Below are 18061 nucleotides of genomic sequence, written 5' to 3' on the forward strand. Positions count from 1 at the left end.
TACGACCACCCCGTTTTTACGACAGATTTTGCTACCACGGATGCATTCTACTATATAATGAACCCCCAGTGAACGACTCACCCCAAAACACGACTTACGACCGAGCTTTTGGGGATGAATTACGATTTTCGCGCATTTGTAGTCGAGCAGACGAAAACAATACATGGCGGCTCTTGCTCCTCGAACTATCGCGAGACGAAAAAAAAACTAAATCTCGCGCACGATAGAATCCGCCGCGACTTCCTTAGAAGTCGGGAAGATGCAAATCCTGTGTATCGTCAAGGATAATGACCCAAAACGCGACTTACGACCGAGCTTTTTGGGATGATTTACGACTTTTGCGCATATTTCGAGCAGACGAAAACACAACATGGCGGCTCTCGCTCCTCCAACTATCGCGAGAAGAAATAAAAACAAAATCTGGCGCGCGCGAGATCCTGATACATCCGGTTTTTTTCTGCACACTATCTTGTCACGACGACTGTCTTGTTGACAAACGAAGATTCGCGAAAGAAAAAGAAAAGCGTCGACTCTTGAGTAGAGAGCTAATAAAGTAATCGCTAATCGAGCGAAGTGGCGATCCTCGGTGACTTCCTTGGGAGTCGGGAATACGAAAATTCCGTGTGTCGTCAAGGATAATAAGGACTCGGTGTTATCTAGATGGTGAAAAGGATAGCGAAGCGAAAGTACGCAAAGAGAGGAGCCTGTACGAAGACCTCAACGATCGTGGTCTAGTTTAGCGATGCAAGGCGACAAATCATTCATATGAGCGGAAAGATGATTCGGGAGAAAAGTCGTTATGCTTTCTATCGAGTTAGGACATTCGGATTTTACTGGTTGCGCCACAATGTCAAATGTGCTTCACTCAGCGGGGAGCGAGCATTACGCCATGAGTAAATTTTCTTTGAAATTTGAGTTCAAGTTGTTCTGCTGTAATGTGTTTGTGTGTGTGTGTGCGTGTGTGTGTGAGTGTGTGTTTTGACTCTGACAGTAAACTGCAACTGTGTGTTTGTGTGTAAACATGACAGTACATACACTGCAACCAAATTCATGACCGACCGGCCAAAAACTCAAACCCCCCTTTTAAGACCCCCCCTTTTTACGACCTAATTTTCAAGGTTTTTCCAAAGTCGTAAACAGGGGGTTCTACTGTACTGCAATTCCTGACAAGCTCACCTGGTTCTCGTGACAAGGCCCCTGACAGTACTCGGTGAGGGTGACGAGGGCCTGCGTGATGAGGTCGACGTTGCTCTCGTTGATGTAGAGACCCAGCAGACCCAGACCCCCCGTGGTGCTGCCGCAGATGCAGTCCAAGAACTGGAGCGTCTCGCACACCAGGTTGAACTTGGTGTTGCGCTGCTCTCGCAGGTAGTTCTGCAAACACAACGAACGTTGTTGATCACAGATGCATGTTTAGACATTAGAAAAATTCATACCAGCTACCCATGACCATTACATTTTCAAGATTCTTTCATCCCACAGGGTGACCCACAGGGTGACCACCCCAGCCCCCTCCCCCCCCCCCCCCCAAACAACAAAAAATAAAATACAAAAAACTACCCTCAAAAATGCTTATATTTCCCACATGTCTTCAGCAAATTACTTCATATATGGTGTATACTAGCTTGAAATGTGGTATGCTCGTTCCACACAGTTTCAAGTATGTAGGTCAAGTGGTTTGAGTTTTTATGCTTTTTGTAAACCATCTTTCAAATTCGTTTTTTTTACCCTGTCATCGGGAACAAACATACTGCTGAACCTAAAGGATTCCCGACCAGATTTTTTCTCTCTATAATTCACGCTTCCATAACGACCACCTGTCTTTAACGACCACTTTTGGTCGGTCCCTTGGGTGGACAGGTTTGACTGTATTATTTTGTGGGCCTAACCTGGTCGGTCCCTTGGGTGGACAGGTTTGACTGTATTATTTTGTGGGCCTAACCTGGAGGTCCCTTGGGTGGACAGGTTTGACTGTATTATTTTGTGGGCCTAACCTGGTCGGTCCCTTGGGTGGACAGGTTTGACTGTATTATTTTGTGGGCCTAACCTGGTCGGTCCCTTGGGTGGACAGGTTTGACTGTATTATTTTGTGGGCCTAACCTGGAGGTCCCTTGGGTGGACAGGTTTGACTGTATTATTTTGTGGGCCTAACCTGTCGGTCCCCTGGGTGGACAGGTTTGACTGTATTATTTTGTGGGCCTAACTTGGTCGGTCCCTTGGGTGGACAGGTTTGACTGTATTATTTTGTGGGCCTAACCTGTCGGTCCCCTGGGTGGACAGGTTTGACTGTATTATTTTGTGGGCCTAACTTGGTCGGTCGAGTCCCTTGGGTGGACAGGTTTGACTGTATTATTTTGTGGGCCTAACCTGTCGGTCCCTTGGGTTGACAGGTTTGACTGTATTATTTTGTGGGCCTAACTTGGTCGGTCCCCTGGGTGGACAGGTTTGACTGTATTATTTTGTGGGCCTAACCTGGAGGTCCCCTGGGTGGACAGGTTTGACTGTATTATTTTGTGGGCCTAACCTGGAGGTCCCCTGGGTGGACAGGTTTGACTGTATTATTTCGTGGGCCTAACTTGGTCGGTCCCCTGGGTGGACCGGTTTGACTGTATTATTTTGTGGGCCTAACTTGGTCGGTCCCTTGGGTGGACAGGTTTGACTGTATTATTTTGTGGGCCTAACTTGGTCGGTCCCCTGGGTGGACAGGTTTGACTGTATTATTTTGTGGGCCTAACCTGGAGGTCCCTTGGGTGGACAGGTTTGACTATTATTTTGTGGGCCTAACCTGTCGGTCCCCTGGGTGGACAGGTTTGACTGTATTATTTTGTGGGCCTAACCTGGTCGGTCCCCTGGGTGGACCGGTTTGACTGTATTATTTTGTGGGCCTAACTTGGTCGGTCCCTTGGGTGGACAGGTTTGACTGTATTATTTTGTGGGCCTAACTTGGTTGGTCCCCTGGGTGGACAGGTTTGACTGTATTATTTTGTGGGCCTAACCTGTCGGTCCCCTGGGTGGACAGGTTTGACTGTATTATTTTGTGGGCCTAACTTGGTCGGTCCCTTGGGTGGACAGGTTTGACTGTATTATTTTGTGGGCCTAACCTGTCGGTCCCCTGGGTGGACAGGTTTGACTGTATTATTTTGTGGGCCTAACTTGGTCGGTCCCCTGGGTGGACAGGTTTGACTGTATTATTCTGTGGGCCTAACCTGGAGGTCCCTTGGGTGGACAGGTTTGACTGTATTATTTTGTGGGCCTAACCTGGTCGGTCCCCTGGGTGGACAGGTTTGACTGTATTATTTTGTGGGCCTAACCTGGAGGTCCCTTGGGTGGACAGGTTTGACTGTATTATTTTGTGGGCCTAACTTGGTCGGTCCCTTCGGTGGACAGGTTTGACTGTATTATTTTGTGGGCCTAACCTGTCGGTCCCCTGGGTGGACAGGTTTGACTGTATTATTCTGTGGGCCTAACCTGGAGGTCCCTTGGGTGGACAGGTTTGACTGTATTATTCTGTGGGCCTAACCTGGTCGGTCCCCTGGGTGGACAGGTTTGACTGTATTATTCTGTGGGCCTAACCTGGAGGTCCCTTGGGTGGACAGGTTTGACTGTATTATTCTGTGGGCTTAACCTGTCGGTCCCCTGGGTGGACAGGTTTGACTGTATTATTTTGTGGGCCTAACTTGGTCGGTCCCTTGGCTGGACAGGTTTGACTGTATTATTTTGTGGGCCTAACTTGGTCGGTCCCTTGGCTGGACAGGTTTGACTGTATTATTTTGTGGGCCTAACCTGTCGGTCCCCTGGGTGGACAGGTTTGACTATTATTTTGTGGGCCTAACTTGGTCGGTCCCTTGGGTGGACAGGTTTGACTGTATTATTTTGTGGGCCTAACCTGGAGGTCCCTAGGGTGGACAGGTTTGACTGTATTATTTTGTGGGCCTAACCTGGTCGGTCCCTTGGGTGGACAGGTTTGACTGTATTATTTTGTGGGCCTAACCTGGTCAGTCCCTTGGGTGGACAGGTTTGACTGTATTATTTTGTGGGCCTAACCTGTCGGTCCCCTGGGTGGACAGGTTTGACTGTATTATTTTGTGGGCCTAACCTGGTCGGTCCACTGGGTGGACAGGTTTGACTGTACTATTTTGTGGGCCTAACCTGGTCGGTCCCTCGGGTGGACAGGTTTGACTGTATTATTCTGTGGGCCTAACCTGGTCGGTCCCCTGGGTGGACAGGTTTGACTGTATTATTTTGTGGGCCTAACCCGGAGGTCCCTTGGGTGGACAGGTTTGACTGTATTATTTTGTGGGCCTAACCTGGTCGGTCCCTTGGGTGGACAGGTTTGACTGTATTATTTTGTGGGCCTAACTTGGTCGGTCCCTTGGGTGGACAGGTTTGACTGTATTATTTTGTGGGCCTAACCTGTCGGTCCCCTGGGTGGACAGGTTTGACTGTATTATTTTGTGGGCCTAACCTGGTCGGTCCCCTGGGTGGACAGGTTTGACTGTACTATTTTGTGGGCCTAACCTGGTCGGTCCCCTGGGTGGACAGGTTTGACTGTATTATTCTGTGGGCCTAACCTGGTCGGTCCCTTGGGTGGACAGGTTTGACTGTATTATTTTGTGGGCCTAACCTGGAGGTCCCTTGGGTGGACAGGTTTGACTGTATTATTTTGTGGGCCTAACTTGGTTGGTCCCCTGGGTGGACAGGTTTGACTGTATTATTTTGTGGGCCTAACCTGGTCGGTCCCCTGGGTGGACAGGTTTGACTGTATTATTCTGTGGGCCTAACCTGGTCGGTCCCCTGGGTGGACAGGTTTGACTGTATGATTTTGTGGGCCTAACCTGGTTGGTCCCTTGGGTGGACAGGTTTGACTGTATTATTCTGTGGGCCTAACTTGGTCGGTCCCCTGGGTGGACAGGTTTGACTGTATTATTTTGTGGGCCTAACCTGGTCGGTCCCTTGGGTGGACAGGTTTGACTGTAACTGTATTATTTTGTGGGCCTAACCTGGTCGGTCCCTTGGGTGGACAGGTTTGACTGTATTATTTTGTGGGCCTAACCTGGTCGGTCCCCTGGGTTGACAGGTTTGACTGTATGATTTTGTGGGCCTAACCTGGTCGGTCCCCTGGGTGGACAGGTTTGACTGTATGATTTTGTGGGCCTAACCTGGTCGGTCCCTTGGGTGGACAGGTTTGACTGTATTATTTTGTGGGCCTAACCTGGTCGGTCCGTTGGGTGGACAGGTTTGACTGTATTATTCTGTGGGCTTAACCTGGTCGGTCCCTTGGGTGGACAGGTTTGACTGTATTATTGTGTGGGCCTAACCTGGAGGTCCCTGTTGTGATTTTCACACAGCAGTTGCAGGAAGCGCAGGATGTTCTTCATGATGGCGATCTGGATAGGCAGCTGCTTCACATCCTTGTCCTTGGATGCCTGCATGGAAAAAAGGTTACAAACACAACAAAACTGGCTTTCTTGGAGAAAAAATTATAAACAGATGCATTAAGACTGCTATTGCAGACCTGTTTACCCTGACATTGACCCATGAGGAAGATTTGAAGGAAAATGAGGAAGATTTTCCACTTCATGCGGAAGATTTTTTTTGAAGCCACAAACTCGCTCTAAAGCAATAAAACACACTCTTTTTTTCATAATTTGCTGTGTGCAAAGAAATGATCAACTTAATTCTACATTACATGATAGCGTCATTGTATATTTGAGATGTAGTTTTCGGAGAAAGCAAATAGAAAGAAAAAAGTGATCGAGAAATGACTGTCACACAGCGTGCAGTAAGAATGGCTTGGTCCAAATTTCCTGGAAACCGTCAAGTCCGGATACTTCTTTGAGTAATCTTCTTTCCACTTCTGATAATAGATTCTCTTCTTCTCTGCCCCACACGCACTATCGCGCTCTTCATCGTCAGTTTCGTGTCGGTGTCGGTGTTGTTCCTTTCTTTTTGGAGGCATTTTGCAAAAGGACACCAACAGGCAACACGTGTAACCAAAGTCCCGGAAGAAGACACCGTTCTAACCGGAAATTGACGAAAGACGTCTTAATACTGAGAAAACTATCGCAACTTTTTACCGAAAACATCACAAATATTTTTTTCTCGAAATCGCGCCAAATTGCGGAAGATTTCAAGCAGTGCGCGGACAAGCGGAAAGACGATCTTAAATCCGTAAAACTTCCGCTCATTCCGTAAGAGTAAACAGGTCTGCTATTGTTATAAAACCTATAACAAACAAAAGGTCAGTTTGTGGAACGTATTTGTGACTGTTTCGTTTTGTCAAAAATTAAACAAACCAAAAAAGGTTAAATGTTTTGCAACATTAAATTCACAACAAAACAAAGCATTCACAAGAACCTCGACCTCCTAACGACCTTTTAAATTGACAAACAATAGACACGACAGAAAAAATAATTAAGAAATGTTATTGTGACTTTATCTTAAAATGTCCCAAAAATGGTCATGGCAATGACAAAGCAATGACTGGTAAAGAAAAAAACACACCAAAGAAACAAACAAACTCCTATCCACTGACCTTATCTCCAGAAGAATCATCAGAGGCGTGAGGGGTAGGATGATCGTCTCCCTCTTCCTCACCGGGCCGACCCTGTGCCGCGCGAATGTGAGACAGTGCCTGATTTGTGTGCATGGCGGCCTCGTCAAACTGGTTCTTCAGGTCATCATTCACATTGCCGGGTGGCTTTTGGCCTGCAAGGGGGCAGAGAGTTTTGGGGAAAATTAACATGAGACAAAAAGATTTGTACCTGTGGTCAGGGATCTGAGCTGTCAGTGCACAAAGCGAAACTGGGTTCCACCCAGCTGAGTGATATGCAGCCGCGGCGTCGGATTGGTTGAAATTGAGATATGTTGTAGTTTCAACCAATCAAACCCTGTGGCTGGTTCCAACCCGGTTTCGCTTTGTGCATCTCAGCCCTGTTTACAGAAACTGCAAACATGAAGACACAAGACACACAATACACAGACACATATGCCCAGACACAAACATTTTCACTTTATTTTGAAACGAGAAAAGGAGAGAAGAGCAACACAACCAACCAATTTGCCTCACATACTTTATCCATACATTTTTGCTGTGGAATTTTTAAGCACAATTAACATTGTTCCATTTTACTTGAAATTCTGCAGACCACATTCCGCCAGGACATGAGAAACCTCAAACAGCTGAGGAAGGATCAAGGTTTTGCCAAGCCCTGCCACGTACTTTGAAGACGAACTGTACGAGCCTGTGGAGGAACTACACAGGATGACCAACTTCACCTTGAGAACTGATCTGCAAGTGTGACAAGCAAACAAGAAAAAGAAGTAACCTTGCAATTCTTAAGCTCAAAAGACTGATCTCTCTTTTCACTTGAAATTCACACCCTCCGCAGTAAGCTGCCCTTTCCTTACGCTTTATCAAACATGCCCTTCGCTTACGCCTTATCAAACATGCCCTTCGCTTACGCCTTATCAAACATGCCTTTCGCTTACGCCTTATCAAACAGTCTCATGAGATTTGTAAGCACACAAGTCTTCTGTTTTCCTTACGTCGCCTTTTCTCTTCCTTGTCTTTGTCCAGAGGTTTGCGCTGCGTGTCTGTGGTGTTGACCGACACCGTATTCTTGATCTCCTGCTGTGCGTCCTTCATGCGATCGTAGAACACCTTGAAGAACGTGTCTGTACGCTTGTCCGACATCAGCATGGTGAATATGGATTGCTGTAAAGAAATTAAGGCAATGCGGTGTACATTTAGTGTGTGTGTTGTGAAAAATGATATGATGATTTTATAATTAAGACTTTACTTTACCCTAAAATGGCTGAGTGTAGTAAGAATCAAATTATAATGCTTCATTTAATGCGACTTTGTCATGGATAGAAAATAGCAAACACAACAACAACAAACATACACATTTGTGCTGAAGCAGAAGCACACACACACACACACACACACACACACACACACACACACACACACACACACACACACACACACACACACACACACACACACTCCCTCTCTGTGACTCACACACACCAAATCTTCCCCCCCAAACACGCACACGCACACACACACACACACACACAGATGCATTACCATTCACTCTTTCACGTGCAAAAAGCCATCTAGTAATATACAGCACAATTTCATCTTGCGTTCACTTATATTAGTTATAAGCTTCTCAATGACGTCAAACTTTCAAGCCCTCAGTACCATCCCAACAAAATTTCACCCATACAGTTAACATCTAGCGCCATAGCCCACCTGTATAATGCTGTTGCCTCCTTCCAAGAGAGCGATGCCCAGATCCACGGTCATCTGGAAGATCTTGTTGCTGGTGTTCTTGGTGATGAGATCTATCACCAGCTGGGACGCACCTTCCCTGTCCAGGTGGCACTGTGGGGTCAGTCACAAAAAAGGTACGGTAAGGTGAGGTAAAGGTATAGGTAGAGTAAGGTAGGATAGGTGGGGTAGGGTAGGGTAGTCTGGTAGAGTACGAACAAACGAACAAACAAACAAACTTTATTACTCAAGAACGGAGATTTTAGGCAATCTGTCCCTGAGTAGAGTAGGTAGAGTAGAGCAGAGTATTAGGTAAGGTATAAGATAAGGTAAGGAAAAGAAAGGTAAGCCCAGTGACATCTATTTCTGAACTGCTTGCTGAGCACTCCCCCCCCCACCCCCCCCCCCCCCCCCCAACAAAGAAATAAACAAAGAACTACAACAACAAAACACAACAAAGCAGAAAAACCGTGTTTTTTTTAACTTTATCATCAGAAATTGCTTCAGACTCGTCCTATCCAAAACATCCCCCCGCCAACCCCTTAGCACACTCACACACAGGACCTCCCCCCACCCATCCCCCTTCCACAAATTTCCTCCAACACACCTGTACTTCGTGCAGCGTAAGTTCCGTCCGACTCAAGACCACCGTGCCGGGGTTTCCAACTCCTCGGTTTTTACTGCCGAGAGCCCCCCCTGCTGCGCTTTCTCGTCGACTCCGCACTTGTGAGCGTCCGTAGAATCTGGTCAGCAAGCTCTGGCGGAGTGCCTCTCCCTGTACAGAAGATACACTGCATTTAAAGTACAAGATCTTCTTCTTCTTTGTTCATGGGCTAAACTCCCACGATCTTTTACGGGTATGACTGTTTTTACCTCGCCATTCAGGCAGCCATACGCGCAGCTTTTGGTGGAAAATATCAAGATCGAAACAAGATAATGATTCGGGAGTAGTCTGGAATTTTTGTCTTGGTGGTTGTATTTTAAATGTCATGCCGAGCAGGCTTCTCAGTTTCTGGTTACAGGTAACCTGAAATGTGGATAAAAGTCTCAATCGTTATCATAATGACATATTAATTATATCAGCAGCAGCAGCATATTTACATATTATTCATGTTTATATAATTCTGTGATTCCTTTCCAAACAGCTGAAAGGTCCGGAAGACAGCTCCAAAATAACCATCCAGAAGAATATTTCTCAACCATCGTACAAACAATTATTCAATTACCTTCATAAATGAACCCAAATGATGTTTTGTTACAATGTCAATACAGATGTAATTTACAGCCCTCAAGTTGTTGACAGTCAACTGATAATGTTAACAAAAACAAAAACAAAAACTGTGTAACTTTTATGTAGGTTGTACTTTTAATTGTTCTATTCTGTATATCTATATGTTCTTTTAAAAAGGGCCTAGAGCCATAGGTTAGGCACTTAAAAATGTCCAGTCATTATTATTATTATTAACTTCATCTCATGATTGCACCGTGAAGTACATGTATTAATATTTAAAATAAAATAGTTATAACCTAGATGATTAATAATTGTCAAACAGAAATACAGTGAAAGTAGTTATTATACTTTCAACCTGCTCTACATTTGGGTTTTAACTTTATAATCGTCATCTCTTGACCACAAACATTTGGGCATTCTCATTATATATTACCTCACTGCACAGTCCTCGTGCTACAATATTCTGAGTTTGCTTTGTTTGTTTGTTTGCTTAACGCCCAGCCGACCACGAAGGGCCATATCAGGGCGGTGCTGCTTTGACATTTAACGTGCGCCACACACAAGACAGAAGTCGCAGCACAGGCTTCATGTCTCACCCAGTCACATTATTCTGACACCGGACCAACCAGTCCTAGCACTAACCCCATAATGCCAGACGCCAGGCGGAGCAGCCACTAGATTGCCAATTTTAAAGTCTTAGGTATGACCCGGCCGGGGTTCTAACCCACGACCTCCCGATCACGGGGCGGACGCCTTACCACTAGGCCACCGTGCCGGCAATATTCTGAGTGAAAAGACAGTAAATTGTGATTAAGCTGAAGCTTTAATTCAACCATTAACACATTATGGCTATATTATAAATAGCTGTTGGTATTTAAGCCTGTGATGATTTTTAAAATGTCTTCAGGTGATTTAATTCAAGTGATAACATTCAAATAAAAAAATACTGAAGATCCAGTTCTGCTGCAACAGTCATGATTATCACTCTTAGAGTTTTATTTAATACTGAAGCAACATACAAATTACTTATACCAACAACTACTGTCAACAAATTCTTAACAGAAATGCCTTTATCACCTTAATGAATGTACAATGGATCTTTCTTGTTGAGGAAAAACAATTATTGTACAGTGAATTAAGTTACAATCTTTTCCCCCTGATAAAAAAAACAAAAAAAACAATTTTACTTTGAGCAAACAAAGGACTTTAATCTGAGCTTAAAAAAATTACTCGGCTACAGTGCAAAAATGCACAAACAAAAAAAAGAAAGAGAAAACAAGTCGCGTAAGGCGAAATTACTACATTTAGTCAAGCTGTGGAACTCACAGAATGAAACTGAACGCACTGCATTTTTTCACAATGACCGTAGTCCGCCGCTTGTGAAACTGACGAGCCTGTTCAGCGCGGTAGTGGTTTCGCTGTGCTGCATAGCACGCTTTTCTGTACCTCTCTTCGTTTTAACTTTCTGAGCGTGTTTTTAATCCAAACATATCATATCTATATGTTTTTGGAATCAGGAACCGACAAGAAATAAGATGAAATTGTTTTTAAATCGATTTTGGAAATTTAATTTTGATTATAATTTTTATATTTTTAATTTTCAGAGCTTGTTTTTAATCCAAATATAACATATTTATATGTTTTTGGAATCAGGAAATGATGTACAATAAGATGAACGTAAATTTGGATCGTTTTATATATAAACAAAATTTATTACAATTTTCAGATTTTTAATGACCAAAGTCATTAATTAATTTTTAAGCCACCACGCTGAAATGCAATACGAAGTCCGGCCGTCGTCGAAGATTGCTTTACAAAAATTTCAATCAATTTGATTGAAAAATGAGGGTGTGACAGTGCTGCCTCAACTTTACAAAAAGCCGGATATGACGTCATCAAAAGTATTTATCGAAAAAAAGAAAAAACCATCCGGGGATATCATTCCCAGGAACTCTCATGTCAAATCTCATAAAGATCGGTTCAGTAGTTTGGTCTGAATCGCTCTACACACACACACGCACAGACAGACAGACAGACAGACAGACACACACACACACACCGACCCTCGTCTCGATTCCCCCGCTATGTTAAAACATTTACCGTACTTTCCGGGTCATAAGGCGCGACTTTTTTCCTCGAGTTCGACCCCTGCGTCTTGTATAACGAAGCGCCTAATCCGTGTATGAAATACGAAAAAAATCAAAGAGACCGCTTGAGTACCAGTCAAACAACTTGTGATAATGCATGTTTCAGCTACTAGGTACTGCCCTGCCTTTGATCTGGCCGCACACACAGATTTCCACTCTGTTAAACTCGGTCACTGACCCCGGTGCAGGAAGTGTTTCCTCTCTCAGATATGACAGGGGAACCACCTCTCATGGCAAAAACTGGGTCATTGACCCCTGGGAAGAAGGTCGTGTCTATAAACAAGGCCACCCAGCTATCACAATGCCTTTGATCTGGCCGCACACACAGAGCACACATATTTTCACTCAGTTAAAGTCGGTCACTGACCGGTCACTGACCCCGATGCAGGAAGTGTTTCCTCTCTCAGATATGACAGGGGAACCACCTCTCATGGCAAAAACAGGGTCATTTTGGTGCGCCCTATCGGCCCCCTGCGTCCAATGGGTGACTGGATTAAAAAAAAATTTTAAAAGAAGGGGGTGCGTCTTAGATAACGAAGCGCCTTGTCACCCGGAAAGTACGGTAGTCAAAACTTGACTAAATGTAAAAAAGAAAAAGACTTAAAAATATAGTCAATTTGCAGAGTGCGGAATTTACACACCATCTTTAGTGACTACAGGCAAATCCGGATAAGACGAAATTGAAGGGACCGAATTGTTATTGTGTCCTATCCGAAATTTCGACTTGGAAGAGTACAGTGGAACCCCTCTCTAGCGACCTTGAAAATGTTGACAAAAATCGGTCCTTATGGAGGGGGGTCCTCACAGAGGGAGGGGGCGGGGCCACAAAGAAAGTCACCTCAGATTTTCTAAAAAAAAGAAAACAGAGAAGTTTGAGTTGCTGACGACCGTTTCCTCAAGCAAACTGCTTCGATTTCATGTTTGACATTGTCGATGGTGTCCACCAGTTCTGGCGCATGTTTCAATGCAAAAAGAGTTAGTTTCTGAGCAAGCATTTCTTTACAGCAGTCCCTGCAATGATGAAGGCCCTCCGAGAAAGAGAGTGAAAAATCGGCCACCGTTCTCAGCATCGCGTATCTGTGTGTAACCTCTTTCATTGACAAGATACTCTTGTTTCCCTGCAGCCTTGACCAGTGAGTCGGTTACCTAATCTGTGAACCCTTCAGTTGTGTTGCTTTGTCAAAAGTTAGACACAGTCAACTAGTTTTGCTGCTGGCCTCAATTAGCCGGTGACACCTCTCTGGCCACAGCACCAAACAGTACATGGCTGGGGGGAGAGAGAGAGAGAGAGAGGGGGGGGGGGGGGGGGGTAGCTGGCTAAACTCAGTGGGGTGTCCGGTGTCACTGAAGTCAGCAGGAAGAGCATTGGAGAGAAATAGAGAGGTGTACTCTTCCAAACAATTTCCAAAGATCAGTTGTAGGGCTTGGGGTAGTCAGTGAGGGAGAGTGGTTTGTGTACAGTCCGACTGAAGAGTGAAAAGTCACTGCCACAAGATCGGCATGCAGTCAATAAAGCCAGACAAGAAGAATGATTATGACATGCGGCTCTATCTGCTGTTTTTTTTTTTTAATTCAAACTGATTTTCAACGCTTATTCTCACAAAGCATCTGCACACCTGCCTCTGCCTCTGTGCTGTGTTTGTGTGGCTGCTTTCGTATGATATCAGTGCATGGTGAGTGCGTTCACTGCCTTGTCACCACTTCCCCACCTTTTTCAGAATGTTTTCTTGGAGTTGGATAATTCTCCTTACTCCTCGCCCCCTCCTTACTCCTCGCCCCCTCCTAACTTCAGTTCATACTTTATTGCGTGCCGACTGACCAGTCGGTGTGGCGTCCGTGTAGAGAAGAATGGAATAAGGTTACACAATGCGCTAGTGTGAGACGCCAAGTTTCGTGTTTCGAGTTGCTGTAGTAAATATAGAGTAAACTTTGTCTTTGGGACTGACTTTCTGTTGTGTGCTATCCGTCTTTCGACTTACGTAAGAGAAATCCCATTTCGAGCTCAGGGTACTTTGTACACATAGATAAAGAGGGATAATTCCGGACCAGAATTTCTTTGTGTGCTAAGCGAATTTTTGACTTAACCGTTTGTGAGTTAGCTGGATTTGCCTGTAGTTTAAAGGCTGCCCTTTTCGTAGCGTTCATTAATTAATTCCTATTGTTTACATGTGCCAATAATGTTATAAAACTGTACCTAAGGAGATATAATAACGATTAGCTGTAGCTTTTGAACACAGAAAAAATTATTTCAGTATTGCAAAGTGGTTTTGATAGTGTCGAATGTAAACAAAACAGTCTCAAAGTGAAAGTGGATGTTTCCCAGAAATTGCAAAGTTAACAAGAATACAGAAAAGCGCGCTTTCCTGCTTAGCACAATACGCTACGTGGAAGGTGAGCGATTTCCTTTACGCGGGGATTGACGAAGCTGCACTGTCTGTGTCGACGGTCTAAAAATAGCCCAAGTCCGGGAGAACTGTTGCTAAACATAGCAATAAACTTTATAAAGAATTAATTATTTCTCGTAATTGGTAAGGACTTCAAACCTAAAATTTTGCAGGAAGCTTAATTTATACATCCCCGCAACGATGGGAAAAGCCCTGGAAGTAATTAACATTATTAAATAGGACTATGTCAGCCTTTAATTTACTCAACATAGACACTTTAAAACAGACTGTGAGCTTTTTTGTTACAGCCAACCCGAACGCAACGCTCAATCATAAATACAACATCAAATACATACAATCACAACTGTACACACAAACTGTATCATGCATGCACCACCTGGCTGGAACGTTTTTCATGTTAAATAAAAACATATCAAATACATAAATCAACAAACAAAATAGTTTACAATTACATCATATGATTCAGTTGACTAGAGCATAATTTTGTATCCCCCCGACTTTAACTTTGCCCAAAATACTTTGATAGGTCTGTATATATGCACACTCAAACAAGCAATCAACCAACCTACAAAATGACCAAGCAACCAACCAATCCTACTATAGGAATGAGACGGAATATGACCAGATCTATAAGTCTTTAAGTGTTGAAGTTTATACAACAGCTCATGCAATATACAAGAAACACATCTAGAGGAAACTCAGAAATCACTACAAAAGTTTGAGACATAAAAAGCTGGAATGTAAGCAATGGTAATTTGCAATAGTAACTTACCATAATATCTTAGAGATCAATCCAAGCACACAGGTAAGCAAATATGTCGACACCATTAAAAAAAAAATCGAAAGAAAGAGAAAGTGTTCTACATGTTGAATTTAAGTAAGTGTCAGATGTTCATTGCAGAACAGTCATCTTTAATCAGCTCACCTCGATCGTCAGCCTTCAGAGTTAAATCGCCACATCAACGTACAAATGCAAACGAAAAAAAGTCCTTCCACCAAAAAACGAAACTTGAAAATTTAAAAAGCCAGAAAATTCAAAAATATCAAAATCATGTTGTTAATCCAAAACCTTAACCGAATTATGTGCTAGTGCTCCTGTAAGAACTGATTAAAAAACCACACAAAAAAGAGAGGAAGAAGATGACAAAAGAAACCCAACTGTAATCTCATCAAAAGCTGAATTTTATTCTAACAAAATGTGGGGTCCAAATTTTACGCAAATAAAAATGTGACTGACATGTAAAGAGGCAATTATGGGTGAGAATCAATGTACTTTCTTCAGGGAATTAAAGGGAATATAAAACAACATTGTGTCATTTGTATCCTAATGATCTTTTTTTTTACACAAATTGGATTAGAATTCTTTTTGCAAAAGTGGACAGATCAGCTACACCCAGTTATGTACTATTGTATTTGTGAATGCTAAAAAAAAAAAAAAAGCAAAAAACAAAAAAAACGCTGGTATACAGTACAACCTGTTCTGCTGATAATTGGAAGAAAGAAATACAGTGTGAAACAGGCACCCATTCCTACTGAATGCAGAGTACTCCTGTCAGACATATTTGCAGCAAAATATATAATAAAAACTTTAAACGCAGTGAGTATTAAGACAACACTCAAACCTTGCGTTACAATTTGTCTCTACAAAGTGCGGACTCTACATGCTCTAGGTGGAGAGAACTCTTACCTTTGCTCCTGCGGGCGTACTCTCAAGTTTCTTCAACTTTTTGCTTTCTGACTCAGACTACAGGCAAATAAAATCACAGAACAAACCAAAATGACTACAAAAACAAACAATATCATGGACGGGATTCTCGGTTTCTGGGGTAAAAAAAAAAAAGAATAAAAGAAGAAAAAAAAGAGAAATAGAAAAATCTAAGAGTCGGGTGTGAGCTAAAAGACCAAATTGGACATGCCTTAAAGGTACTAAACTTGTCAAATCCAGGTGCACGGAGCCCCTGGGGCTTTTCATACCTGTCAAGTCCTCTTACGGTTTTTCGGTGTTTTTTGGGTCCTATTGTCGTATACCTCAAACCATACGCATTTTCAGCATTTTTTATTTTTATTTTTTTATTTTTATTTTTTTAATTTTTTGCTGGCATGGACTGCCGTTCATTCATTTCTGAGGAGGAGCTTGCACCAGCCACACAACAGAAGTTCTGGCATGATGTGCGCCAGTTCTACGTGGCCTGTGTGAGGAAAATGTTGAATAAATTTCTATTTGGCAGTGAAATCCTGCAACACCTTCAAGTGCTGGATCACACTCTGGGAGCTGACACATTGACTGCCTTCTTGCAGGTCAAAATTAACTCTGATGCATGCTGCCATGATTTTAAGGTGACTGGCAGCATGATTGACAAAGCAAAGATTTGCACACATGAATACAACAAAGAACACAAGTGACAAGTGACAAGTGACAAGTGAGAAAAGAAATGAACGAACAAGAGTGCAGTGTAAATGTATTACATGTAGTGGTAAATAAAGAGCAGTTTGTGTAGAAAGGAATTTATGTGTTTTACTTTTAGTTTGCGAAAAACAATCTGATTGGTTTAGTGTGTATGCGTGAGAAGTTGAATTTGTGCGTTTAACCACATCCTGATCCACGCATTAACTATGGTTTTTGATCCCCAACTATGGTTTCTTATGCCATTTACTATGGTCAGAGGCCAAAAGTACTTGACAGGTATGGCTTTTAGTCATACCTCAGGCAGCTATCCGTTAGAAGAACTACCAAGTTTCATTGACTTGCACCCAAAGAGTCAAGAACTGCGATTTTTTTAACGAATTATTTTCGTACTCGGACCCGGCTGGTCTTGCCCTATTTTTGGATCTAAATTTAGATCAGGTAGATCACTACATCATGCACAAAAAGACACGTCACCAGCAAACTATGTCAGACGTCATCATGAGTTTGTGTAAAACAAAATGGAGGCCGGAATCACTCAGTTGAATCGAACTCCGACCAAACACCACGTAATAACTAGGTTAATTTATGCACTCGCGTGAACAAGAAATTGTCGAGCTTCACAGATGTCGTCGTTGGGTAGTTTTGGGTTTGTTTTACTACCATAGGAGGATTTTTGAACTGTAAATGCACTCAGCTGCAACAAAAACGCAAAACGAAGGCTGTGAGCTGCACTGTGCCTTTAATGAACTTGTATAAGATCTGTTGTAAGTAGTATCATGATGCTGAATTTAGGGTCGACAGAATCAATTATTAGTGGATGTGTTTTTTATACTGCCGCTCTTCCTCGTTAACCCTTAATCCTTCTCCATCTGCCTTCAACTTGCAATCAGAAAACCTGATCAACCGATCTATAAACTAAAACTACAGTTGAATCTGCCCTGGCAACCAACTCTCGATAAAAAACACCTGTCCATTGTGACCGCCTGATGGGATCGAAGCTCGTCGAATTTTTATTTTGTTTAAATTCACCTTTTCATCGCGAAAACCCATCTTTAACGACCACTTATAATTGGTCCCTTGGGTGGTCATTACAGACTGTACTTGACACTTTCTACCCCACCTATGTTGACAAAGTTTTTTTAAGCCGAGACCAGCTGTGCTGCAGCAGGTCACTCAGAATTGTAGTAACTGTGTAGCAACTAGTTGGAATGCAGGTGTTAGATCGACGTTACGGGAAGTGACTGAAGCTAACAGTCTGAGCAGAATGCGGATATGTGCCGAATGAGAGCAGATGCAATGTAGTACGTGACTATGTGTGAACGGATATATCCGTACCTGGCAGACAATGAGTTGATTGTCTATTATCTTTATCGAGCACATAATCGAAAAGACAACTCCAATCCTCATTGGAGAAGACACAGGCACATCACATTAGAGATCAACGCAGAAAGATTCAAGTTCACACAAAGATCAACAAGAATGACCGTTACGACAGGTAAACATCAAGATTTAACAACTGAACAAATGTGCAAATGACTTTTGACATCAACTGGATGCTGACAAAACTACAACGATGAAAGAAGTTTCATT

General features: G+C 43.2%; 1 protein-coding gene across 4 annotated transcripts in view; it reads right to left on the bottom strand.

The window, feature by feature from the left end:
* LOC138964732 (inositol 1,4,5-trisphosphate-gated calcium channel ITPR1-like) overlaps positions 1–18061 on the bottom strand; it is a 194835-nt gene that overhangs the window by 28226 nt on the left and 148548 nt on the right. For 2 of the 4 annotated variants that reach the window (XM_070336763.1, XM_070336762.1), the window contains 7 exons: positions 15752–15808; positions 8889–9056; positions 8264–8395; positions 7549–7717; positions 6536–6708; positions 5319–5426; positions 1177–1374 (listed from right to left, as the gene is read on the bottom strand). In XM_070336763.1, coding sequence (XP_070192864.1) covers positions 1177–1374; positions 5319–5426; positions 6536–6708; positions 7549–7717; positions 8264–8395; positions 8889–9056; positions 15752–15808 — 1005 coding nt within the window. The remainder of the gene's footprint in view (positions 1–1176; positions 1375–5318; positions 5427–6535; positions 6709–7548; positions 7718–8263; positions 8396–8888; positions 9057–15751; positions 15809–18061) is intronic. The other 2 variants (XM_070336765.1, XM_070336764.1) reach the window with 1 other exon arrangement.

This window comes from Littorina saxatilis, linkage group LG4 (genome assembly GCF_037325665.1).
Source record: "Littorina saxatilis isolate snail1 linkage group LG4, US_GU_Lsax_2.0, whole genome shotgun sequence".
Classification (NCBI taxonomy): Eukaryota; Metazoa; Mollusca; class Gastropoda; order Littorinimorpha; family Littorinidae; genus Littorina; species Littorina saxatilis.